This window comes from Emys orbicularis, chromosome 8, assembly GCF_028017835.1.
Source record: "Emys orbicularis isolate rEmyOrb1 chromosome 8, rEmyOrb1.hap1, whole genome shotgun sequence".
NCBI classification, from domain to species: domain Eukaryota; kingdom Metazoa; phylum Chordata; order Testudines; family Emydidae; genus Emys; species Emys orbicularis.
Window position 1 is genome coordinate 77,945,199 of NC_088690.1, and position 26,163 is coordinate 77,971,361.

Here is a 26,163-nt window from a genome sequence, read left to right on the forward strand (position 1 = left end):
CCAGTTGATCACACCAACTTTCAAGAGCTCATCCCCTAACAATTTGCACACAGCACAATCATTTTCATAGGAATTAACCACAGCTTGTTTCTTCCCTTTCAGAACAAGGGGCAAACTAATGACTTACAGTGGAACACTAGTTTGGAAAAACAGGTTTAACGGATTGATAATGGCAGGGTAACTGCCTTGAGACCTGCCATGAAAAGCCAAGAATTTAGGGCCTGCTCCAAAACCCACTGCTGTCCACGAAAAGACTATCACTGACTTCAGAAGGCTTTGGATCAGGCCCTCATCGCATGATTCACTTACTGGCTCAAGGAATTGTACTAAGCAATGGCTAGCTAGCTGGTAGGTACAATAGTGAGACACTCCCCCAGTTATAAAATTCAAAAGCCCCTACAGGAGTCAATAGAAAGGATACAAATCTACAGAGGATTGTAATCATCATGGCAAGACCTATTTCAGGTGATATTACTGCTAATTACTAATCAGAATACAGTCGATCAGCATGAGGGGATCGCTGACAATTTGTGTGTGATGCTAAAGGCAGGAATTGTTAAGAAGAAGAAAAAAGCCCCAGGATTTTATCATCTCTATCAACATCCAAAGGACAGCAGACCAAGAGAAAGGTTAGGATGTCGGACTACAGCCAGTTACCTCCAGCGCTGCAGACGGCTTCTTTTTGAGTTCCTCACATTTTCGGAATTTGCAAATCTGGTGGCCAGTTTTGCGATTCCTACAACTGCTGCACTGCTCGCAGTTTATCCGTCTTCGGCACGGAGGGCACATGCCACATCTTTTCCGTTTCTTTTTCCCAGAATTGATGGCAGATGCCAATTCATTCTGCATCGGGTACTCTGCCAAGCCAGCCATATGGAGCGCGCTCTCTGCCAGAAACACGCCAGCAGGGGTCATAATGAAAAGGCCTGGGTTTATGGGAAAAGCCCCCAGGTAAGGAAAATCAGATGGGCTGTTCATTGTCTCTGCAGCTGAGACCGCTTCCATATCAGAGATACCAGTCCCGTGGTCATTTGGTAAAGGAATGTGCTCCTGTACCACTCTTTTGAGCATATCTGTAGACTGAGCAAACTGTTGTAGGCTGATCTGTCCTTCTGATGAGATTTCTGACGCCCTGTCTGATTTGCTCAGCATACTAGAGATGTTTTTGTGCTTTGAGGTAGAGTGACTTTTATCCACAGTTGTTGCTTCATTGCCATTAGCTAAGGAGGTTCCTTTCTCTGAATGTTCGCTTACCAAGCTGCTGCTGCTGAAGGTGGAGTAGTGGGAGAGCGGACGCGATTTCTTAAGACTTTTGTTCAAAGGTTCACTTATGATCCCACTTTTGTTCCTCCTCTCAGAGTTGATGGGGGGTTGCGAGTCCTCTTGGTTATTTCTGTCCAACATGTTGGGCTTGTTACCAGCGTCTTGAGGGGCGCCAGAATTAGACATGGTGTTAAAAAAACCAGAACCAAACCAAAAAACCAAACCCCACTCGCCGCGGCAACTAACCAACCAACCACCAAAAACTGAAATAATTATAATCAACGGGGGAATCCTTCCAACGCTGCTGCAGGAGTCTTCAGGGCAACGTCAGTGCAGGGACATCATCTGCGGTGCTGGTACAAAACATACGGCTCTGGAAGTAGAAAACAATAGACAGTTAGCAGTGGCACAAGCGACCGTGCTTTCCAAAGCCACTCTCCAGCTCCCTGCAATGAAAGCCTCAGCTCCACTAACAATGAACCGACAGGGCACGGACCTAGACTGGGATCAGTTATTCTACGCTGTTATATTTAAAGGGTCACCATCATGGATTTCAAAGGAACGGCCTGGCCTTGCTGACTAGCAGCACCCTGCACTGCTAATGCGCCAAGGATCTGATTCCCCTTTCCCACTGGGGGAAATGAGGAGGAACCCCGCCGAAGCTAGCGGCCCAGATCCTCTCCTCCAGCTGAGCAGTGTTCGGCACAGGTCCGTGAAATGAGGAAAGGTAGCTTTAAGTCACCTTTGTGCTGCCCTGATTCTGAGACTGCTAGCCTGGTCCCTAGAGCACCACTGAATCTATTTCCTTCCCACATCCCCAGCAGCCGTCCCTGCAGCTGAGGATCAGTCAGACACAGTGGCATCTTGTCCATGCCCTTTTTCCTAGCCACATACCCAAACAGACAGATTTCTCTTAATGCCGGACTTGAGGTTGCCAGATCAGAGCCAGGGACTGGCCCAATGGCACTAGGGTACAGCTGGTGTGAGAAGAGAACCAGGCCCCGGCAATCTACTCTGTTTTCACCATTTATGCGGATTCATTTTCCCTTGTCTCACCCAGCTCAGGCAGCGACTAAATGGGTCAGTGTGTGTTTCTGGCCTGACTCCCTCTCGTGTCCTCAATCACTGCCCGAGTGCTGCTGCTGCTCGAGGAGTTCCTGGAGCTGCAGGGGGGATTGCTTCTTCTTCTTCTTCTTTTTTTTTTTAAGAATGAACGCTTGCCTTGGGAGGCAGACAGGAAAGTGACGAGACCGTCCCGTGATGAGAACGTCCCTCTCCGTGCTGTATAGCAGACCCCAGAGGTTTGGCCTACACTGAGCTGGTGTAATCCCTCTAGTGAAGTGGTCCTCAAACTGTGGGTCAGGGCCCCAAAGTAGGTCGCAACCCCATTTTAATGGGGTCACCAGGGCTGGTGTTAGACTTGCTGGGGCCCAGGGCTAAAGCTGAAGCCTGAGGGCATCAGCCCTGGGTGTTGGGGCTCAGATTACAGGCCCCCTGCCCAGGGCAGCAGGGCTTTGGCCCCCCTCACCCAGGGTGGTGGGGCTCAGGCAGGCTCAGACTTCGGTCCCACATCCTGGGGTCGTGTAGTAATTTTTGTTGTCAGAAGAGCGTCACGATGCAATGCAGTTTGAAAACCCTGCTATAGTGAACCAGTCTGCAGACAGCAAAACCAATCGGAGAAGCTTCCTATGGCCACATGGGCCTGATTCTGATCTCACCTACACCAGTGTAGCCCCACTGCCTCCAGCTGCGTTCCTACTTGCTGTGTAAGGCGGTCCTGGTACTGCTACCCTCAGCATTGAGCGCCCAGGTACGTTTCCTGAAGGGTGGCCTCCCCTGGGTAGTTCCCGTGTCTGGGTCACTGCAATACCGCAGCGGGCACAAGTCAGAGCACTCGCCTGCCGGGCGCCCAGCTGGAGGAGAGTGGGAGGAGGAGCCGCTCAGACCTGTGCCCACAACCCATTCTACGGGGGGGTAAATGTGCTGGTGCAAATTCCGCAGGCCCAACCTGCTCCCGCAAACAGGGAGGTCAGGGCCCAGCTTGGCTGCAGGGAGACTCATTAGTGCAAAGTTCGCCCCCCGCACCCAACAGGCACAAAGCCAGAGTAATCAGGCTTTAGATGAGAAAAGCTTAGGGGCATCAAGTCCACATGCCACCCACCAAGCCGGCTGCAGGGCCACGGGGCTGTTGCTTCCTGAGCTGGAGGCTGGCCATGGCCCTCCTCAGGGGTCTCAGCCACTGGACAGGCCCAGCAGCTCTCACCGACAGCACTTTATCCACACTGGCCTATCAGAACCGACCTGTGGTGCCCAAGGGCCATGATGACCTCCTGCCCAGCTGTTCAGAAAAGGTGGCGTAGCAGGACGGGACACTTGGGTGAGCCCTGATTTCGGGTGGGTGGGCAATGACAGGGGGCAAGGGAGGGGGAGCAGGAGGGATTGGGGCCGCTTCCCGCCCACCGTCCCCAGCCGGCCTTGCGTGGGGCAATGGACACGCTGGCCAGGAGCCCCCTGGGGCCGAGGCACGCACCTGGGGAGTGGGTTCGGGGCACAGCGGCTTGCCCCGCTCAGCCCACCCGCTCGGTGCTCCAGTGGCCAAGCCCTCGTGCCCCAACCCTGCTCCCCGGATGGAGCGCTGGGTGGGTGAGCGGAGCGGGACAAGCCCCCGACCCCTTTCCCCGGATGGAGCGCCAGGCAGGCGGAGAGGGGTAAGCCCCTGCGCTCCGACTCCACTTCCCAGATGGAGTTCTGGGCGGAGCAGGGTAAGCACTGGGGCCGGAGCAGAGCCGGGGCTGCGGGGGTGGGCATGGATGCTAAGTGGATGGGCCATGGCCCACCCAGGCACACTGGTGGATAACACCCCTGCTCTGACAATGCCCCCCACCACTGCCTCAGGGCCTGAGCCACACAAACCCGCCCAGCCTGGCCCATTTGGCGTCACAATGTGGCGTCTCATCTGCCTTAAACCAACAAGCCCTGATTATTCCCAGCGCCAAGAGTGACAGCTGCGTTATCTCTTTGGCACGCTTCTCCCTGCTCTTGTCTATCCGTCATTCCTCCCTTTCTTCTAGGTGTTCTGCAGCGAACATCTTATTCAATACGACTGCATGGCCTGACCCAGCTACAGAGTGTTTAAATCTCTCTGCGGGCCTGCAGTAATTAAAGGGAAGAGGCTTGCAAATACAGGATCATACAGTCTTCCCACATTACATGACCTCTCTGCCAACGGACAGTCACCCAGACACGGCGGAACCAGCTCTAAAGTGAAATCTGTATCTACTCCTGGCAAGATCAGTGCGCCGGGAGATCATACTGGAGGAAAGGGAAGAGGTCCCATCTCACCCCAATAAGGGAAATGCCTTGACTCATAAGAGAAATGTTCCTACCACTGTACTATTATCCCTTTCTTCAGCGCTTGCATGTTGTAATGTAACGTGCAGCTATGTAGCCTTTCAGCCTGGAGGTCACAACCAGGGGTCAGGGCATTGTGGCTGCCCTGTCCCCTCCCCCCATGTTAGTAAACGGGAGGGGGATCCTGGCTAGCTAGAAGGGGTGGGCCTGAGATATGGAGAAGGCTAAAATGTAGGATATTAGCACTGCTGCAGCAATGACAGGACCAGCTCAGGTAAACTGGTGCAGATCCCATGGAAATCTATGGGCCAAAGTCAGCAGTGACATAAAGGATGGTGAGAGGATGCACGTAAGGGATGAAGTAGGGTATCTTGCACCAATCTGGCACTGAGTCAGCGTGCAAAGCCATAACCGCTGCTGCTGGAGTCAGTGGGTCCCAGGCAAGTCTCTCTCCAGCAGCACTCTGGGGTGTCGCACCTTTATTGCAAAAACGCCTGTAACTGGCATGCCAGGGGCCCGGAGGGGAGCGAAGCAGGAAAAGCATCTAACAAGAGGATGTGAGATAAAGTCACCCAGCCTCCTTATCTTACGCCCTCCTGTTACTGCTTTTCCTGCTGCCCCTCCCTCCACCACCCCCTTGGTGTGGAAGTCACACTTGTTTAGCACACCTACGTGCTGAGCAGCTAGCACCCAGCCTGTAACTCTCACCCAAGCTCAACATTCTTGGGGCCCCAATCAGCTGAGTCTGGGAAGGGCCGTGGGAGGCCTTGGATACGCCCAAACAGGGACGGTTCTCCTGCACAGGCAGAGAGAGGGTGCAGAGAGACCAGCATGAGCTGGGTGCTGTGGCAGCCTCTGCAGATACCCCCCTGCCCCATGAGGTATCTCCTCATGGCAGGATCAGTGTGCCGGGAGACCACATTGGAGGAAAGGGAAGATCTCCCAGCTCAGCCAGGTAAGGGAAATGGAACGACTGATGAGAGAAATGTTCCTACCCTTCTTCAGCTCTCGTGTATTACAATTTCAAGTGCATCCACGCATCTATGCAGACTGGGGGCCATAAACAGGGCTTCCTGGGAGCAAGCAGTGGCAACCCCCACACAAATCAACACACCAGGAGCAGCCTGGCCATCACACTGGAAACAGAAGCCAACGTGGCGAGCGCAGCCAAACAGGGACAGACAAATCCAGCACGGGCACAAGGGGGCGCAGAGCCAATTATGGCCTCGGTGAATCAGTGCTAAGGGCTACATGCAAAGATCAAGCACCATGATGCTAGCCCCACGGAATAGTTATACAAGGCCCTTCATCCTAAAGGTGCCCAAAGAACTGGCAGACTGGCAGCTCAGATCTTCTTCCCCCAATTGCAAACCCCACGTGAACAAGCCTTGCACAAGGGACTCTGCAAAGTGAGGGTGGCACCCCTGCCAAACACAGGAGGTGGATTGCATCCACATCGCTGTAGATCGGCACTAGCCCCAGATCCTTCCCCTGCCCCCTGGGGTAATTTGAGGAGGCTGCCACAGCACCCATGCCAGTCTCTCTGCACCCTTTCCCTGCCTATGCAGCACAACCGTCCCTGCTTGGGAGCATCCAGGGCCTGCTACAGCCCTTACTTGGCTGAGCTGATTTGGCCCATAGAAGCTGTATGCAATATGCAGATGTGTCTACATGCAGCACATGCCAGTTCTGACGGGCAGTCAGGACTTCTACAGCCAATGGAGCTGATTTCCTCCCAGTGAGCAGTGCTGGCTGATAGCGCCACTGTTTATCTGGGAGGCAGATGCTCCCACTGAATACAAAATGGATTGCTCCCCCAGCACCCCCAGTCCCTGCTGGGCTTCTGAGCTCCCCAGGAACAGGCGTGGAGCTTAGGCGCTTCAGAGCTCGTACAATCCGGTGGCTACAACCCCTGCTGAGCTTAGAAGCAGGATGTCTTCGGATAATTAGGACGGCTCCATAATTGGGATAACAGGCTGTCCAGCAGGCTGCTCCAATTAAGCAGCTTCTTCTCTATAGGCAGCCACCTCTGGGGTGGAAAGTGGCAGGTGTTGCAACACTGTGCAACAGTTCAGCCCCAGAAGCGAGCCCGAGCCCCACCTGCACTTGGAGCTGGAGAGGTAACGTAGGGAGGTAGAATGTAATTACCCAGCTTGCAATTTGGCTAGGACTTGAGGGCTAACATCGGGACGGGATTATTAACAACCCTGCACAATCAGGAACGTGGGTTTTAGGAACTTGTCATTAAACTCAGTTTGGGGATTCTCATCTCAACAGGCCTAATGTAGTAAAGGAAAAGGAAAACCCAAGATGTTCTTTCTTGTGTTCACATTCAGGAAGCCTACTCAGGGCCACAGACATGCTGCCTAGACGGAAATCTGCAGGACTTGTGCAGAACACTGAATCAGGCCTGGTTTTACTGGCATGCTCAGCTCACATTTGCAATCGCCAGAAGTTTCAGTTGTAAACGACTTTGCTAGGGCACCTTTCGCCACTCCTGACATTTCCTCTGAATCGTGCCTCAGTGTTTTGTTTGCTAGGAAGTGTCAGGGTTAGAACATTCATCACGGAAAGGGAAGACACCCATGTGAAAATAGAGATCTCAAGTTCTCTGTAGTTCAGACCAATCAGGGTAAATATTATACATTCAAAGAATGAAATGGATGCCCTGTGGGGAAGGGTTGATTATAGGATATGGAACCTTGCATCTCTAGGTCACTGAATACAGCTTATTGACCGACACTCATTACCATATCATGTCAGCATAATCAAAAAACACTATCCCAGCCAGCACCTTAGCAGTTCCCATTCTTGTCAGTCTTGTATGTCTCTGTATAGCTACCCGCTGGTCAATGTGTCTCCATCAGTTATTTACAAAGGCAGATCCTCTCTCATGGGCAGCGGTAATGGCCCAAATGCTACAGCAGTGGTTTTCAACCTTTTTTTCATTTGCGGACCCTTAAAAACTTTAAAATGGAGATGCCGACCCCTTTGGACATCTTAGACATAGTCTGCGGACCCCAGGGGTACCTGGACCACAGGTTGAAAATCTCTGCACTATGGCTAACAGCAGTGATCTGATCTTAATAATACCGGTGTGAATGAGAAGTAACTCCACACAAGTAAATGGAGTTACACTAGCGTAACCCTGACGTCAGTGAGCCCATCAGTCCCAGGACAATACCACAGTATCTTTTGATAAGGGATGGTCATTACAAAGCATGAAATTAGGAGAATGATTTTAGGTGCTCATCATAAATGGTTTTACAAAGGACTGCTAGATTGGAGGAGGTTTACTGGCATCTGAGCTGTTGTGAGATCACATAGGGGAGTGAGAATCCGGCCTCTCCCAGGCATGGGATCTGCTCCCGGTCAAAGACAATGGCCACATCTCATGTGTACGTGCATGTATGGGTATGCGCGTGTGCATGCCCAGCTTCAGCGGGCCCATTTGTATCTCCTAAGCGGGTTTCATCTGACCCCATTCGACTCTCGCATTAAGTGTAATCCAGGGGTCAGCAACCTTTCAGAAGTGGTGTGTCGAGTCTTCATTTATTCACGCTAATTTAAGGTTTCGCGTGCCAGTAATACATGTTAACGTTTTTAGAAGGTCTCTTTCTCTAAGTCTATAATATATAACTAAACTATTGTTGTATGTAAAGTAAATAAGGTTTTTAAAATGTTTAAGAAGCTTCATTTAAAATTAAATTAAAATGCAGAGCCCCCTGGACCGGTGGCCAGGACCCGGGCAGTGTGAGTGCAACTGAAAATCAGCTTGCGTGCCACCTTTGGCACGTGTGCCATAGGTTGCCTACCCCTGCTGTAATCCATGCATGGCTCAGTGAGGCAACCCCCTTTGCTACCCGCTTTCTTGATGGGCACTTCTTGGAGGGCGCTCTGTGTCAGAAGACACAGCCATGATCAATACAGATGAAACCTGTGTGGATGGAGAGGTGGTTACCTATAGGCACCAACCTCATTGGAGCAAGAACAATAAGTCCCTCTTGCCCAGTAAAAACAATGGGGAGGGAGAGGGGAGACATGAGGGCTGGAAGAGATAACGGCAGGGTGGGAGAGACTTCTGGTAGGTCATTTAGCTTCTCTGAGTGGATTGTGATGGGCCAGATTTCATTATCCCTGATAGCTGAGCATCCAGTCTAACCCTGGCCAGCTCCATGGTGGTGCAGCCTGCCTGAGATGGGTAGGACTGGACCCCTCTGTCTCAGGGTCTTTGCATCAGTTGACTTCTCCTGAGGTTGTCAGTGATGGTGACCCCATTGTTTACAGCCTTGACTATTGCAGCTCCTTCCCCTACAGCCTCCCCACCTCCCAGCTCGCCTGCTGCTGCCCATCTTCTCACACGTGACCACACCTCACACATGACCAGTGCCCCATTCCCTCTGTTCCCCCAGCACCAAAACCAACCGTCTTCCAGAATAGCTTTCCTGGGGAGGTAAGCCCTTAGAGCTATAAAAAAAAAAAAAATACACCCAGAAGTGGCTATTCCACAAAGGGAGAGGCAAGATATTGGAAGGGAAGATATAAGAACCAGGATGAGAAAGAAAGAAGACTAGAAGGAGAGGTAGAGAGGGAGGAAAACAAAGACAGCAACAAACTCAATGGCGGCTCTTGTCGCAGTCAGGAAGCCAGTCCAGGCGCCGTAAGCGGCAGGAGTGTCTGAGGCGGCTGGCTTGCCGACCACAAGAGACTGGCCTTTAGGCTGGCAGCAGCACTGAGGAGTGTGTCTGGGAAACAAAGGGGCCTCCGCAGCGACTTCTCTGGACATCTGAGTTACAGCACCAACAGGGAGCCCTGTCCATCCTCCCGGCCAGGGAGAGGAGAGCTGTGATGGGGCGAGGGGCGTTTCGGGGGCAGGGCTGTCACAGGCACTGGGCAGGAGAGGGGCAGCTGGATAAAGGAAGGGAGGGGGCTCAGGACTTTCCAGGCTACGTCTAGTTTTCAAGCTGATGGCCCCGATCCAGCACAGAACCAAGTGGGCGGAGCTCCATGGAATTCCCTGCAGGCGCTGGGAACTGCCCAGGCACAGGCCACGCTCTGTGTGTGTCAACTTTGTGGGGCCCCATCCCCACTTCCTGAGGGGATGTCAAACCCCAAGGAGCATCAGTGGCTCTCCTACGGTCGCTGCCCTGTGCTGGCTAGTTCACCCCCTTTCTTACTCCGCGTTGCTTTTTTAACGACCCTACTCCTCTCTTTGCAACCATGGGCCTTAATTAACAAATAACTCTATAACGAAAGAAGACATGCACCCCCCTGCCGCCCATCTCCCCCCCCCCCCCCCCCGACAGTTCCCCTGGCACAGTGTGTCATCTGGGCTCCATCAGAAGGTGCTTAGTTTCAGCCAGAGCATTAAGTGTCATGTGACGCACCCATTCATTCAGGTCTTTGTACAGGGCAGCTTAGCAGGCTGGAAAGATGCCAGGGTTAAAGGGGACGCTGTCAAGGTCGGGAGGCCCCAGATTGACCCTATCAGATTTAGAGCTGTTTGCAAAGGTCAGGCAGCTCCTGGGGTTCCTGTTTTAGCCCAAATGCTTTGGTGCTGTTATTCTATTGCCCACTCCCCGTCCTCCCTGCTTCCCCCCAGATTATCCTGCAATGGCAAACAAGCCAGCCATGCAGCCGGCCACTGCACACAACCCATCCAGCAACGGGCAACCCTGCAACACCGAGCGACAGTGCACTGATCCCAGGGACACATGGGCACAGCTGCTCCCAGCCACCTCTGAAAGCCAGCATGGGGAACTTAAAAACATGCCAGCTTGTGATCCAGCAACCCTACAACAACAAACCAGCTCATACAGCCCAGGCACTCAGACCAGCAATCCTACAACAACAACCCAGTGCACACAGCCCAGGCACTCAGACCAGCAATCCTACAACAACAACCCAGTGCACACAGCCCTAGCACTCAGGCCGGCAACCCTACATCAACAAACTAGTGCACCCAGCCCCAGCACTCAGGCCGGCAACCCTACAACAACAAACCAGCGCACACAGCCCTAGCACTCAGGCTGGCAACCCTACAATAACAAATCAGTGCACACAGTCCCAGGCAACCCTACAACAACAAACCAGCGCACACAGCCCTAGCACTCAGGCTGGCAACCCTACAATAACAAATCAGTGCACACAGCCCCAGACAACCCTACAACAACAAATCAGCACACACAGCCCTAGCACTCAGGCAGGCAACCCTACAATAACAAACCAACATGTATGTAATGAAGATAAAGGGTGGTTGATAAGGAAACACGTTTCAATGTCAAACTTCCAAAGATTTAGCATGTCTGTGGTGGGGGGGTAAGAGCTTTATAAATTATTGAGACCCCTTGAGATTATCCTGCCAAGTCCAGAGCCTCGTCCTAGGCCACAGTGCCAGGAGCACGCAGCTGGCAGAAGGAAGGAAGCACAGAGAAGGCAGAGGGGATTGATTTTGAGGTCAGTCGGTGCTAGCTCAGCATCCCATCCTGGACCCTGCACCCTGTGCTGGATCAATGAGAGGCGGCTACTCACAGCTGAGAGGGGGCAGGAGGGAAGCGCGGGCTCTGCACAATGAGCACTTCCTGCGGGAGGTTTTGCTGCCTAACTGAGGGGGCAACCCACCCTTCGCCAAGACACAGCATGACCTAGAGGGGACTGAGCGGGAGCTGTGAGCCCACAGCACCGTCACAGAAACAGCCCGAAAATGCAACCACACGAACCGCAGGCGGGGCAGCACTCAGATGGGGCTCCCCGCCGTTAACGGTGATGTGCCAGCCCTTGGCAGTCCGCCCCCAGGGAGAGAGGGGGCCGTTCCACTAGGTGCCCTGCACATTGGTTCCTTTTTCCTTCACCATCAGATCAAACAAAAAAACCTCAAAGCATGTTTTCTCCATCCCATCCCCCCAAAACTGCTCCAGAATCCCCCACCCCGAATCTGCTCAAATACCCCTATCCCCCAAAACTGCTGCAATATCCCTCACCCCGCACCGCAAATCTGTTCCAATACCCCCCACCCCCAAAAACGGCTCCAATACCTCCTACCCCCCAAAATTGCTGCAATCCCCCCCACCCCCCACTCCCAAATCTGCTGCAATCCCCTCCACCCCTCATCCCCTAAAACTGCTCCAATACCTCCTACCCCCCACCCACCATCCCCAAATCTGCTCCAATACCTCCCATCACCACCCCCAAAACTGCTCCAATACCCCCACCCCTCATCCCCTGAATCTGCTCCAATATCTCCCACCCCCCAAAACTGCTCCAATACCCCCCACCCATCACTCCATGAAATCTCCCTCACTGCCATGCCAATATCCTCACAATGCCCAGATCTTGCCCCCATGTGACTTTCATTACTATCCCTCAGCACCATCCCTCTGCCCATTGTCCTCTGCACCCCCTACTGCTCCTGCCCTGTCCTTCTCCAGTGCCCACACCCTGTGGAAGCTGCCCTGGGTAACGAGGGCATGGACGTGTTCCTACACAAATCAATGGGCCGGGGGTTGGCCAGGGACTTTGCTTGGTGCCAGAGTGGCTGCAGTGGTTACGGGGTGACGCTGCTTCATGAGTTTTCTGTTGCTGTGTCCCTTGAAATGGGTGGGATACACGGTGCTCGGAGCCAAGGGGCATCTCCAAGCCCTACTCCAGTCCTGGGGACAGGTTCTCCCGATGCACTCACCATCACCGCATACAGCCGTGCAGGAGGGATGTGTCTCAGGGATGCTCTGCCCTAGGGGATTCCTACACCTTTGTCTTGTCAATGTTGGATTCAAAGCACTCGGACCAGCCCCCACCCCTACTCCCGGTGTGATTCCAGCTAGTGCTTTCTTCTCGGATGTCCCATCACACACCTTCCACCCCACGGTGCCGCAAGATCAGGGCTCCCACATGCAGGCAAGCCACTGTTGTGCAGCTTCAAGCCTCACAGCTGCTGCTTATTGCTGGGAGTCGGGGAATCTCCCCCATCCTCTGCTGCGAGGCAGAGAAACTGCAGAAGCCAGAGGAACTGCCAAAGCCTGTGCTCATGAGAAATGAAGAACGGTCACAGGCACCTGCTGCTTGCCGGGGGTGACCGTACGCTTTCAGCCGTGATGGGGATAGCTGCAAAGCACACGGGAGGGCGCTGCTCAATCCAGAGCTGCTCTGTGCTCATGTCTATGGCTTGCGGTACACGGATAACCCCTTCTCAGCCAGAGAGAGGAGACCTGGGGTGGGGTGGCGTTGGAGACTCCCCACAGACCTCCCTGGTCTGGAGCATTTGAGGGGCTGTAGGTCTCTGCAGCTCTCCACATCTGGCTCAGCTCTGTTAGAGAAGTGGAGTCACGGGGTTTACACTACGGATGAACTTGGCCCCGGAGGTGGCATTCCTTGCTGCAATGCTGGCTAAGCAGTGATGATAGATCAGTGCGATTGGGGGCTCCAGATAAGAATTTCCTTGGAGGAAGCGGGAAAGCGCTCAGGAGCGAAAGGGAGGAGCAGAGGGCAAGGCACAGCTGCTCAGAGCCAGCTCACATCCAGCCAGCAGACGACCTGGCTTTCAGAGAGGATATCCCGGAGCAGAGCGGCAATGCAGTCAATGGGAATCTTGCAGTGGATCACTATAATCTTATTCACAATCAGTGGAACCAGCCCTGTTGGCAATCCCCTCTTGCTTATTAGAGGTCAGCCTTTTTGGGCCAAAACCAAAGCCCTGGCTCCAAACACCTCCAGCCTCAGAGCAGGGTCCCAACACCAGACTGGAATTCCTCGTTACCATAGGCCAGATCAAAACTCTGAACCCAGCACCCACGAGCTTTGGGGTGCTGGAACCCTGCAGTGGAACTGTCTCAACTGCGTGGCTTGATCCAACCCCTAGATGAAACTGCTCAGCGGGGATTATCTGGGAAGTGGCGTGACACAGGGGACAAGGCATTCGGCTGACTATGTGACTGGGCTGAGACACTTATCTGTACCAGAGAGCTAACGCTACCTACCTCACTTAGAGATCTGTGGATGGAAAGAGCTAGATATTATTATTTCTACTCTGTGACTTAACCTTCAAGGGCCATTTATCCAGAGAGCTGCCGATGGCACGAGATACACACGTGGCTGTAAAGACCAAGGCAGGCACTGTTAGAATGGCCCAAATGACAGTGCTTTCCACTCATCCCCAAACTTCCATCCAACATCACTTTCCTTATCCAAAGTGTCATGACCGGGGCTTGGGAAGTCAGGCCTAGTGGTAGGGTTGCCAACTTTCTAATCGCACAAAACTAAAACCCTTGCTCCATCCCTTCTCCAAGGCCCCACCCCTGTGCTGAGGCCCCGCCCCCGCTCACTCCATCCACCCTCCCTCTGTGGCTCACTCTCTCCCACCCTCACCTACTCGCTCATTTTCACTGGGCTGTCTCAGGGGGCTGGAGTATGGTAGGGGCTGAGGGCTCTAGTTGGGGGTGCAGGCTCTCGGGTTGGGCCAGAAATGAGGAGATCATAGTGCGGGAGGGGGCTCCAGGCTGAGGCAGTGGGTTGGGATGTGAGGGGGGGTCTGGCTCAGGGTACGGGCTCTGGTGTGGGGCCAGAGATAAAGGGTTTGGGATGCAGGAGGGGGCTCCGGGCTGGGGGTGGAGCTGAGGGGTTCAGAGTATGGGAGGGGGCTCCAGGCTGAGGCAGGGGGTTGGGCTGTCTGAGGGGGTAAAGGATTTGGGCTGCAGGTGCAGATTCCAGGATGGGGCCAGAAATGAGGGGTTCAGGGTGTGGGAGGGGGCTCCGGGATGGGGCAGGGAGTTGGGGTGCAGGCTCCGGGAGGGCGTTTGGGTGTGGGAGGGGTGTTCCGAGCTGAGGGAGAGGATGCGGGGGGGTTGCAGACTCCAGGAGGGAGTTTGGGTGTGGGAGGGGGCTCAGGAGGGAGTGCAGGGTACAGGCTCCAGGAGGAAGTTTGGGTGTGGGAGGGGGTTCCAAGCTGGGGCAGGGGGTTGAGGTGCAGGAGGGGGTGCGGGGTGCAAGCTCCAGGAGGGTGCGGAAAGGAGCTCAGGGCTTGGGAGGAGGGGTGGGGTGTGGGCAGCAGACTCCGGGTGGCGCTTACCTCAGGGGGCTCCCCAGAAACTGTGACATGTCCCTTGGCTCCTAGGCGGAGGCGCAGCCAGAAGGCTCTGCGCGCTGCCTCTGCCCACAGGCGCTGCCCCTGCAGCTCCCATTGGCTGCGGTTCTCGGCCAATGGGAGCTGTGGAGTCAGCGCTCAGGGCAGGGCAGGGGCAGCGCACGGAGCCCCCATGGCTGTCCCTCCACCTAGGAGCCAAAGGGACATGTTGCCACTTCCAGGGAGCCGCGCAGAGCCGTGTAGGGAGCCTGCCACCTTGGCGCCAACCGGACTTTTTACGGCCTGGTCAGCAATGCTTAGCAAACAAAATCTTCCTGGAGTTTACCCCAGATACCAGTCAACGACCTCCCATCCTGGCACCAAAGCAGAGCTACGGCATTCTCTGAGGACAACTCTCTATGGAATATCCATCGGACACTTAATCTAATAAGAATCCTTCCTGCAGTGATTATGATCTGTAGATCTCAAAGCACTTTACAAAGAGGAGCAAGTACCATTCTATCCATGGTACAGATGAGGCACGGAGCCAGGAAATGACTTGCTTCCACAGTGCTGGGGCTGGGAGGAGAGCCCAGGAGTCCTGACTCCTAGGCCAATGCCCCTCTTCCTCGGGTCACAAAACACCCCAGAACTTAAATATCATGAAGTCATAAAGGCACATTCGAAATCCAGAACAGCCCCTTTCTTCCCTCCCGCATCCAGGCACGGAGTTGCCACCTTGGATTTCTTTGTCTGAACAGAACCCGTGTTTGCATGGTCCCACTCTAGTGGCTGAGCCACATAAAAGGTCGATGAGTCTGTTCCCGCCTCTTAGCTCAAGCCATAGCTATACATGCTTTTAGATCCAAGCTTTCCGAGCCATCCGGGGACATCATTACCAGAAAATCCTAACAAGCCACAAAATGGCCCTAACCCACCCTGGCACAGCTCATCTCTCTCCCTCCAAAAAGCCTCAGAACTTTAAGATGCAGCAATTGTTAAATGACAGACTAAGATCTTGCTGATTGTAGAAATCATTTATTCGTAAGAGGGTGAGAGGGGGACAAGAGAGAGAATGCTGAGCTCCTTGTAAAGCATGTAAAGACGACAGATTGCGATTTCCATCACTCCTGTGTTATTTCACTGTCCGGGGACCAGCATAACTGGGAAGTAATCAGCCTCTTCAGGTGTAAAAACTTTTGTCTTGAAAAATAAATTTCCACTTTCCTTTAATTTTAAATAAATCAGTTTCCTCCCGCAGCCTCTGTTCTCTCAGCCCTGCGCCAAAGCTGCAGTAAAAGCCTCCCAAAAGAAGCTGAGGCCGAGATGCTCCCAAGGATCAAGAGGGAAAAAAAAGAAAATAAAAGTTCTGCTTTTTAGACGATTTCAGAGAAACTGTTTCCCGTTGTGCATTGATTAGTGGCTGCTCTGTGCCTTTGCATTGTCTGATACTTAACAGGAACGATCAGAACACCAAAGGAAAACAGACGTCTTTTCAATCTCCAAGACGAGGAACTAAAAGTCCATAATTGTGTACACTGCGGGATTTCTGTCTGTCCGTCACTTCTGAAAGCGCAGCAATCTGTCGCACAGTTTATTAACCTATATGTCTATCTATCAAGGTGTCTGTAATGTGCTCGGTCCTATGGCATAAAATACAGCAATTCTCAGAGTCATTGCTGTCCTAGAACGGACTGGTTTCTCATCCTTCCATTGGCTAGGAGCATTCCCTGTGGGACATGCAGGGGGTCCTTATTAGGGGAAGGGAAAATTGTGCAGGCCATGCATGTGATTTTAGCTTCTTCTATTGGGTGAGAACAAGCCTTTGCAAAGGTTGTAGGTAGTTCCACTACCAAGGACCCTTTGGCAAAAATTTCCATCTCCCACTCCTGAGACTATCACCCTGTCCTCCATCCGCTGTAATGTCCCCACGCATCTGGAGGGTTGCATAGATATGGTCTCCGCATTAATGAATCCCTAGTCCACTGAGGGCTTTGTATTGGAGGACTGAGATTTTAAGGTGAATCCAAAACTCTACAGAGAGCCTGTAATGTGAGCATGATGTGCCTTCGTCAGGAGACAAGCTACAGCACATGGGACCAGCGCAGGATAACAGGAGAGCACATTCCAGCCTGAATGAGTTTTATCCAGTTCAGGGATGGAAAGGCTGCTATTTTATTGAAAGGACATATCCAAAAGGCCCAATAACACATGCCCACCATGCTGCAAACCTAACAGAGATGATGGGATGTTCACTTTGTAGCCTAAAATGGGCATTCATTTCCCCTATAAAAAGACTAATCGGAACTAAGGCAAAACTGTTACATCAAGGCCTCAAAAGAAGGAACTGAACCCATGATAAAGGTTGCAACTAAAATCTCTTAATCTCTGTACCCCAATACCTGAGCATGCAACCTACATTGGTTTCAAAGGAAGCTGCACTTTCATGCCCCAGGGAAAACTCTGGCTCTTGGTGATGAAGTTTCAAAGCAGCTGTTAACAGCTCCGCAGCTCACCGCTCAGCTTCCAAACGTCCAACTTGTATGGCAAAAATAAAAGCTGGAATTACAATGCTTCTCTCCCACATTCTTTCCCAGGTGAGGAAGGCAAAATAAAACTTAGCTATGACTTCTAATTACAAATGCCAGTCAGTCTAAACAAAGAGAGGTTCTGAGGAACAGAGCAAAGCAACCTGCATGAACCCGACGCTGCTGGGTCTGTTACAACGTTGACCTGAAGACCAAGAGGGATCTGAATTTTGTAGAACTTGTGAAACTGTTTCTTATTGTTTGACAGCAGTTGATTTAACTGGATTACGGCTCAACACACAGACTCCCAGCAGGGAAAAGACACCGATTGCTCCCTGTCAGTTTTTCGTTTTGCCCTGGCTGGTTCCATTCTCCTCCAACCCCATCTTAGAAGCAAGACAGATCCAGAGAAGGATGCAACTGACAATTCTAAAGGTATCATGGGTAAACGTCTCTTCGTATTCACTGTTCCGTGAAAACCTGAGTGGTGCGTGCATCTAGCCAATATCCTCCAAATGAACAACCACCACTGCCGATTCTACAGGAGCCTTCCAGAGCTGCAAAGGTAGCAATGATAAGGTACCTCTAGCCATTCTGAGCCAGGGGCAATCAACTCTGGTGCCCTCTCTTCATAGGCACATTTTCTGTGAAGACCCCAGCTCTGTCGCAGCCCTCCCATAAATGGGTGGATAAACATTTGGAATTTCAAGACAGACCTTGTGTCCATTTAACACACAGTGGTAATATTAACGATTCCCCTAGGCCGAGTCAAGGAGATCATTCGTCTTGAGGGTTTTCAATCGTCAGGCTCGCAGTCAGAATACTGACTTAATAAGTCTTCAGACTGTAAGCTGTCTCCTAAATCATAAAGGCTTTAGGGTGGGCTCTGTGGATATTTGTGCCATGTACAGCACTGAGCACATTGTTGATTCCTGGCAAATCATCATTGCCATTAGCCAGGAACGCCACCAGCTTTTCTGCCGCCCTAGGTGGCGGAAGGTCCCGCCCTGAAATGCCACCCCCCACAGAGGCGGCGGAAGGTCCCGCCGCCAAAATACCGCCGCGGTCACCGCCCCCCCAAATTGTAGTGCCCTAGGCGACCGCCTAGGTCGCCTAATGGGTTGCGCCGGCCCTGCCATTAGCTGGACTAGAATTTCGTCACAATTCAAGAGGGTCTCCTGCCCTTGGGTCATTGCCTGGAGCACCTATTACTCATTCCCAGATTCCACGGGTTGGTCTTCTTAAAGAGCAGTTATGTGACACAAATCATCTTCCAGATGCAGAGGGAAACATCACAAGAGACTGTGACAATTCCCCAAGTGATTTCATTATATTGGCTGTGGTTTATTTCTGCTTATTCAATAACACAGTGTGTCTATTGCCTTGAAACTTGTGCAGATCACAGATTAAGATAAAACAAAACATCAATTACAACTCAGGCATGGAAGGAGACCACAGAGCCTTGATTTCACTGGGCTAGGTTGTGGCTGAAAAGATGAGCCATGTACCATGCGTCTGAAGACTAAACAGGTTAAGGTCTGACAGACCCACCCGACGAGGGAATTTTATAGACAGATCTCCTCCAGAATGCTCTTCTGAGGACTGTCAGCACAGCCTCTCTGCTGATCTCAGCCGCTGTAGTAGTGTACAGGGACATGTATGGTCTCTAAGGAAGCCAGCTCCTAAATTACAAAAGGTTTGGGAGATCAAATGCAGCACATTGAATTGCACGTGGGAGCAGACAGGACGCCATCATAGTGCATGGCCAGCAGCAGTAACATGCTTGCACAGCCCTTCTCCACCAAGCAGCTCGCCATTCTTCTCCACCTAAAGTCTCCAAGCAGTCGCCAAGAGTCGCCCTGAGTAAATAGCACTGCAATAGTCTAGCCAGGAAGTGACATAGATATGGATGACAGTAGCATCGGCAAGGGAAATCAATAGCCACTCAGCTAAAAACACTGGGGGGGAGTGAGGGGGGAGGAGTGTGAGAGTGAGCGAGTCAAAGGCCTAGGTCTCTAGTCCCAGCTCCCCCAGGATGAATGGATAGGAGCAGGGGGATTATCTAGTAACCATGTCTATTGTCTGCAACACGTGGATTTATTGTATCACCTCTGCTGCTGTATCTGTGCATCCAAGAGTTGCTCAGGGGTCAATAAATACCCTGTTGTGCTTTCCAACCCAGAGGTTTATCGTACTAGTAACAACCCCCCAGAAGAGACATTTCCCATCAAAACATGCAAGCCCCACTCAAGTCAACGGCAAAACTCCCACAGGCTTCAAGGGGTGGTCAGGATTTCACCTGAAAAGCAAAGGAAGCTGCAATCAGCAATGCCACCATCTTGGGGTGAAACCGTACCCTAACACGAACAGCCACAAACACGCTATGTGCCCAGAGACTGCCAACCTCCTCAGTAGAGGGGAAACACCCTCCGGTCGGAGCAGTCACAACCCTCCTCCACTCCTCCAGTGCCAGCACCACTAGGGTCTTATCTGGCTGGCACCTCATCCAGCACCAGGACTGCCCAGCTGGGAGCTGATGAGATGGAAACACAGACCTGAGCACCAACCACATCATGAGGGCAGCGGGGCCCCAAGCACCAGGCATGACGCAGTTCCATGGGATATGCCTCCAGATCTGCTGCCAGTTGCCACAGCAACTCGAGTGCCCCTCTGTGTCCCACCGCAAGGCATGGAAAGTTGCTCCCTATTTATTTTACTGGTGGTCGCTATGGAAATAAGTAGACGTGCAAATGTCAGACTACCCAGGCGCTTGTTGGAAATCCACTTATCTCCACGGCCACTTGGAATATCCAGATCCGGGGTGGTTATGGAGATAAGGCAACTTAAAATGTCCATCAGAATATGCAAAGACTCCACTTGCCCTGTGGACAACTAACGGCTTCTCTTCTTTCCTTCCGCACTCCACAGAGACGTGCTCCAGGGGCCACGAAGTGGAGGGAAGGGCTGGTCAAGCCCCCCTCCACCAAGCATATCAAGAGGCTGCCCACCACCTGCGTGCCCCCTGCGATCCCACAGATGCCGGCGGCTTGGCATGCTCACCACTCCTGATGTCGTCAATGTGCGGCTCATTCCTCGCCCCCCCCCCCCCCCCGCCCCTCGGCTGCCAAAGCTGCTGCGCTCGCTGCCCAAATCCTAAAGCAACTGTAACTAAAACCTACCAGATTGAGACTCAGGAAGGCAATCGCCTGTTTTTTTCACCCCTCTCCCTCAAAATGGGATTGAACAGATCTGTGTGTACGGGCTGGTCTCACAGCCAACGGGCAGCAGCATCTGCCATTCAAGTACCACGGCATGGCTCTCTGCGGGGAGCATTTCATTTCTCTCCCACCTTTGCTGGCTGGTACTGCCTTCCTAATGTTGTCCTTCTCCTTTGTTTGGGGGACTCTCAAAGGCTGTTGTAAAAGGAACCCCTGTAACGCAGAGATGGACAGATAAACCCAACACACTGGAGGCAGACGGGGACAGCCATTTTTTCCCCTTATTCAAATATTTTGCATGTCAATTTGGAGGTGGTTGAAAGGGCCAGACTGGCAATGAAAGATCAGTCAAAGCATGGGCAGCAGTAGTGCCATCTTCTCCCACACAAGTGCCTCTTCAACATGTCTCAGCCCTGCCCTCCATAGAGCAGCTGAGTCTCTATGGCCCATTCGGTCCTCAGTCTCTCTGCAAAGAAGGTTGCCGAATAGAATTTGTGACCTGTGATCCACAGATCAGACTAGATGATCTAATGGTGTCTTCTGGCCTTGAAGTCTATGGTTCTATGGTGATTTATGCAACATGGACACCTGCCCACAGGAAAGTGCACTGAGACCTAGCACAGTTAGCTACAGACATCAGCAGATACCAACTCCTGCCATGCAACTGGGCTATAACCTTTTGTAACCCTGATCCACACCATACGATTGGGACCAGGTTAATACTGACCAGCCGCTTCCCAGCACTCTTTTCCTCTGACACCTGGCGTCAGAGGAGAACTGTATGTATCTCTAGCAAAAATGGAGCAAAGGAAGCCACCTGAATCCCTCAGACCGGAGGGGAATCTGGCAGAGAGCTGAAAGAGCTGCTAGCAGAACTTCCAAACTTTCCTACAAGCCAGAAGTACAGAAGAGCAAACTGAGAGGGCCCTCCATACTGTTACCTGTGGCAGGCCCAGAGGCTATTGACAAATCATTCCATTCCAAAGACCGCAAACTGGTGCACAAAGCTATCCAAAGCATTTCAACTACACTGTGATCTACGTGACAGTTCCCTTGGGGAAGGCACATTTTTGTTACAAGAAAGCAGCTGCCAGGTGAGACCAACGATCATGACGTTACATACCTGGGTGTTAGAGCTAAGCCATGGGAATCTGAACAGTTAACCAATGGACTTATTAAAGCCTGAATTGTTTGGGGGTATAACTGATAACCAGTTCACAGCGAGATCGACTGACAAGAGAGACGCTTTTGGAAGTTTAAAAAAAAAAAAGTTGTCGCAGATGCATCACTATGGAAATATTTTGCGATAAACAACATGTAAGGTCTCAGTCAATCCAGGCTCACAGAAGCAGCGGCTGTCTTTCTGTAACAGGAAAGATTACCTCTTATTAGAGGACTAGTACTCAATTTTCTTAGCAACGTAATACCCCATTGTAAATCAGTTTGCTCACCACAGGCTTCCAGATGAGTTAGTACCAGAGATTGGCCAACAATTCACAAAAGGCTCATTTTTGCAATTCTCTGAAATATTAGTTCAAGCACCTTATGCCAAGCCCGTGCGATGTATCATCAAACAGGCTGGCCAAACAGCCAGCGCAAATAGCAAAGAGCATGCTAGAAAGAAAAAGGCCTGGCTGATTCAAGGGATTCATGTTTAGCATCGGAAGTATATCACAACCCACCACACAGTGCTTGGTTAGGATCAGAGGCATGTGGGCAGGACAGAATCCTTAGTGCCCATATCTAATAGGCTCTGAAGGAGTTATAAAATAACTCGATCGTGGGAACCAGAACAGAAGAAATACTACGACAAAGAATGCCAAATGGCTGCCCCCACTACATGCAGGAGAGTGTTAGAAAGGGGTTGGCAAGCTGCCACGGTAACAGCTAGACCAGTCACATCACGGTGATGTGCCATAGCTACCCCTTAGCACCGGACCCACAAGAGCTACAGAAGACATCTTGACAAAACTAAGGCGGGCAGCGGTGGACACCCAGGATGCTCCCTGACAGTGCTGACAGGTGTAGCACATGCCAACCCCTGTCCCTGGCCATGACAAGCACCAAGAGCAGCCAACTGGGGCTCCAGATGACAGAACCCTCCCCAATGCTGACCAGGCCCCTGCAGAAGGAATTGCTCTGACCAGAAGTGGCCATGTGACGGGTTCCGAGATGGTGGCTACTGACAGATGTCTAATGAGAAACAGCAAAATCCTGCCTCCTCTCAGGAGGATGCGGGTCGTCCCTATCCCACCCGTTTCTACCTGGGTGGTTTGTGACTGGGCTGTATTAGTGTGTGGTTGCCAGTTTTGGTTGATATTGTGTTTTATTTGGGCTTGATTTTTAAGGAGAGAAAGGTGAAGATTTCACAGTAGCCCCTGGAATCAGTGGATACTGACCTCTGCCATATGACCTTTGTAATCCTGACCCGGACCACGTGACTAGGGCCGGGAAATAACGATCGGTCTCTGTCACACCTTCGTTCCACTAACTGCGCATAGCCCAAACAGCCCGGCCAGTGAGCCCCATGGTGCAGGGATTCTGCGGCGGAAACAACGCCAGCCAACAAACAGAAGTGGCTAGCGAGCTGGCTCAGCGGAGGCCACCTTTGGAATGACGAGCGTGTTTCACCAACACGAGACAACGGGCAGCCTGAGCGTGGTGAAGGCACGGCCAGCGTTCCACATCTGGCTCCTCTCCAAAGGGCTCCGAGTCTGATTGGGTTAGGTTGTCTCCAGGCTAAGATGGGCTAGAAGCAGGCAGCCTGGCAGCAGGGGCGGGGCGCCTTGCCTTGCGCTGCAGTTACCTTCTCTGGCCAGCTCAGGAGTAACATCCTAAGGCTCTGGAGAGAGCCTTACCCTGCCCTCTACAGCCAGGTATAATGTGGGGACCTTGCCATGTGAGGGGGGGCAGAGGAGAGGGATCCTGGGACTCCCAGAGAGTCTCTGGAAGACTCACAAAGAAAATTGACAATCACCCACCCTGGGATTAACCTTGAAGCATTTTGCTCTCTATACAAGCCCTGGAAGCTGGGTCTTGGAGACCCCCAACGCTCCCCATTAACATGTCAATCTGCTCTTTTGTGCAGCAATAGCCAGAGAGCCCAATGCACATTCTGCTGCAAAACACTCAGACAATGAAACCCTCCCTCCACTCTCAGCGGACTTTCAGCCCGACCACCCCGCTTCCTGAGAGGGAGAGAGAGCAGGCTACACAAAACCGTTCTCCTGAGCTTTCCCTGCACTCTGTGCCACTTGTCATCTGAGCAACCCTGTGGCCTTTAGTTGCCAAGGTTCCAGAGCTGTTCCAGAATCGGAGTTAGCTCAGCTTCTGCCCTGGAGCAAGGAATCTGAAACGCTGCCACTGGAAACGAAAGAGAGCATCCATCATTTCTCTTGCCAGGAATATATCCAGCCCAAAACGAAATACTGCCTGCGAAACAGCACACAACAAAAGCCCTCAATTTCATCAGCAATGCAGAGCCAGCTCCTCGCCTATCGGTCATTTCCACGAAGGTCTCGATTGTCTGCATTTAGAGAAAGAATTAAACATCACCAATGCAACCTAAACAAAAAAGAGCAGCTAAGTTTGGCCGGGCTGCGGGAAACAAGGCTCTCCAGGGGTCGGGCCCAGCTCTAAGTCGTGATCACTGCAAGGCCCCTGGCCAAACTGTACGCCACACCCATGATGCATCAAAAGTCAAAGGCTGCCGAAGGTGGCGGAGCTAGGGCTTGCGGGAATGACAGCTCGCTCTCCCCATCCCCTGTGCAAAAATAAAATCCAGCTGTGCCCATCCACAAGCCCCACTTGGGGAGCAGCCTCCAGGAAACTATGAGTGTCCTGCTACCAGCCAGTGGAGCATCATTTAATAACCTCCCCAGGGAAACAGACTTTTAGGGCCTGTCTCAACACCATCCATAGGCCAAAGGCAAATGGTGAGGATCCCCCAGACACAGCCCCAGACCCAATACAGACAAGCCAACCGAAATGTCAACAGAAGGCTCTCCTTCCATGGGGCACACAACCATATGCAGTGGCCACGTGCCCCCACAATGCCTGATTGAAACGCCCAGGCTCCAAGGGAATACCGCGCAGTCTGACTGCCAATAAGCTAGCAGCTAGCCTGCCTTAAGAAAACCCCTGGTCCAAATGCTGCAAGTCTGACTCACTTGCCTCTCAGTCCCTTATCTATCTGCTTGGGTGTTTACATGGCTCCATTGCCATGGTATGAGGCAAGAGCAGCGGTGGGCAAACTATGGCACGGGGGCTGCATCCAGCCCTTCAGATGTTTTAATCCGGCCCTCAAGCTCCTGCCGGGAAGCGGGGTCCGGGGCTTGCCCCGCTCCGCCCAGCTCCCAGAAGCAGCGGCATGTCCTCCCTCCGGCTCCTATGTGTAGGGGCTCCAGACGCTGCAACCGCGGCCAATGGGAGCTGCAGGGGCGGCACCTGTGGACGGGGCAGTGTGCAGAGTCGCCTGGCTGCGCCTCTGCATAGAAGCCAGAGGGGGGACATGCCGCTACGTCTGGGAGCTGCTTGAGGTAAGCGCCGCCCGGAGCCTGCACCCCTGACCCTCTCCAGCGCCCCAACCACCTGCCCCAGCCCTGATCCCCCTCCCGTCCTTCAAACCCCTCGATCCAACCCTCCAGCACCCCAGATTACACACCATAAACCGGAGGCCTCACCCCCCCCCCACCTGCACCCCAACCTCCTGCCCCAGCCCGGAACCCCCCTCCCACACCCTTTCTGGCCCCACTCCAGAGCCCGCACCCCCAGCTGGAGCCTTCACCCTCTCCCGCACTCCAACCCCCAATTTCATGAGCATTCATGGCCCGTCATACAATTTCCATACCCAGATGTGGCCCTTGGGCCAAAAAGTTTGCACACCCCTGGGCAAGAGCCTACTGAAGTCAATGGCAGCTCTGGGCATTAAAAACTAAGACTCTGATTCAGGATTGTACTTAAGCACATGCTTCATTTTAATCACATGATTAGTCCCATTGCAATCAATGTGATTACTCTGTTGCTTAAAGTCAGGCACATACCTGAGCACCTGCCTTAGAAACAAGCACCTGGAAACATGAATCGCCCTGGATCTCCAAAAAGCAACTGGAAATCACAGCAGTGACAAACAACATGAAAAATGCCACCTGGGACAAAACAGAAGACTATTTGCTCCATGCACTATCCTCTCCCTGCTCTCCTTGCTTTGGGACATCTGTATGAGCAAAGAATCGTTGCCACTTACAGCGTGCCCCTGAAGTTCAAATCCCCTATTAGTTTATTTTGAAATGTACACAGTGAGCCCATTTCTGAGTTCCTGAGCACAGCTACAATGAGACGATATTGCAACAATACAACAGACTGACCGTGCTCAGTTAAAGAACCTCTTCAAGTGATCTCTCCTCCCTTGTTCTCCACGTCCATAGTGCCCACACGCTTGTCGTCCTGACCCATCGCCCTGCCTCTTGTCTGGTGTTTGTTAGTCTTGTCTTACTACTTACATCTTTGGGACAGGGTCTTATCAAGGACTGTAAGGTGTCATGTAAATTTACAGCCCTGTGTAAAGTATAATATACTACTACTATCAATAGAAGACCTAGCTGACTCTAGAAAGGCAGTGTGGTGCAGCAGAATGGGCATTAGCCTAGCATTCAGGTGACCTGGATTCTATTCCCAATTCTACCACTGACCTCCTGCATGACCTAGGGAGAGTAACTACAAGGTGTTTGGGGGGCAGGGATTGTCTCTC

The 26,163-nt window shown here is 52.4% G+C and overlaps 1 protein-coding gene across 1 annotated transcript in view; it reads right to left on the reverse strand.

Annotated features, from left to right (window-relative positions):
* CXXC5 (CXXC finger protein 5) overlaps positions 1–26,163 on the reverse strand; it is a 97,938-nt gene that overhangs the window by 12,383 nt on the left and 59,392 nt on the right. The window contains exon 2 of the mRNA XM_065409727.1: positions 658–1,636. Coding sequence (XP_065265799.1) covers positions 658–1,449 — 792 coding nt within the window. The 5' untranslated portion in view covers positions 1,450–1,636. The remainder of the gene's footprint in view (positions 1–657; positions 1,637–26,163) is intronic.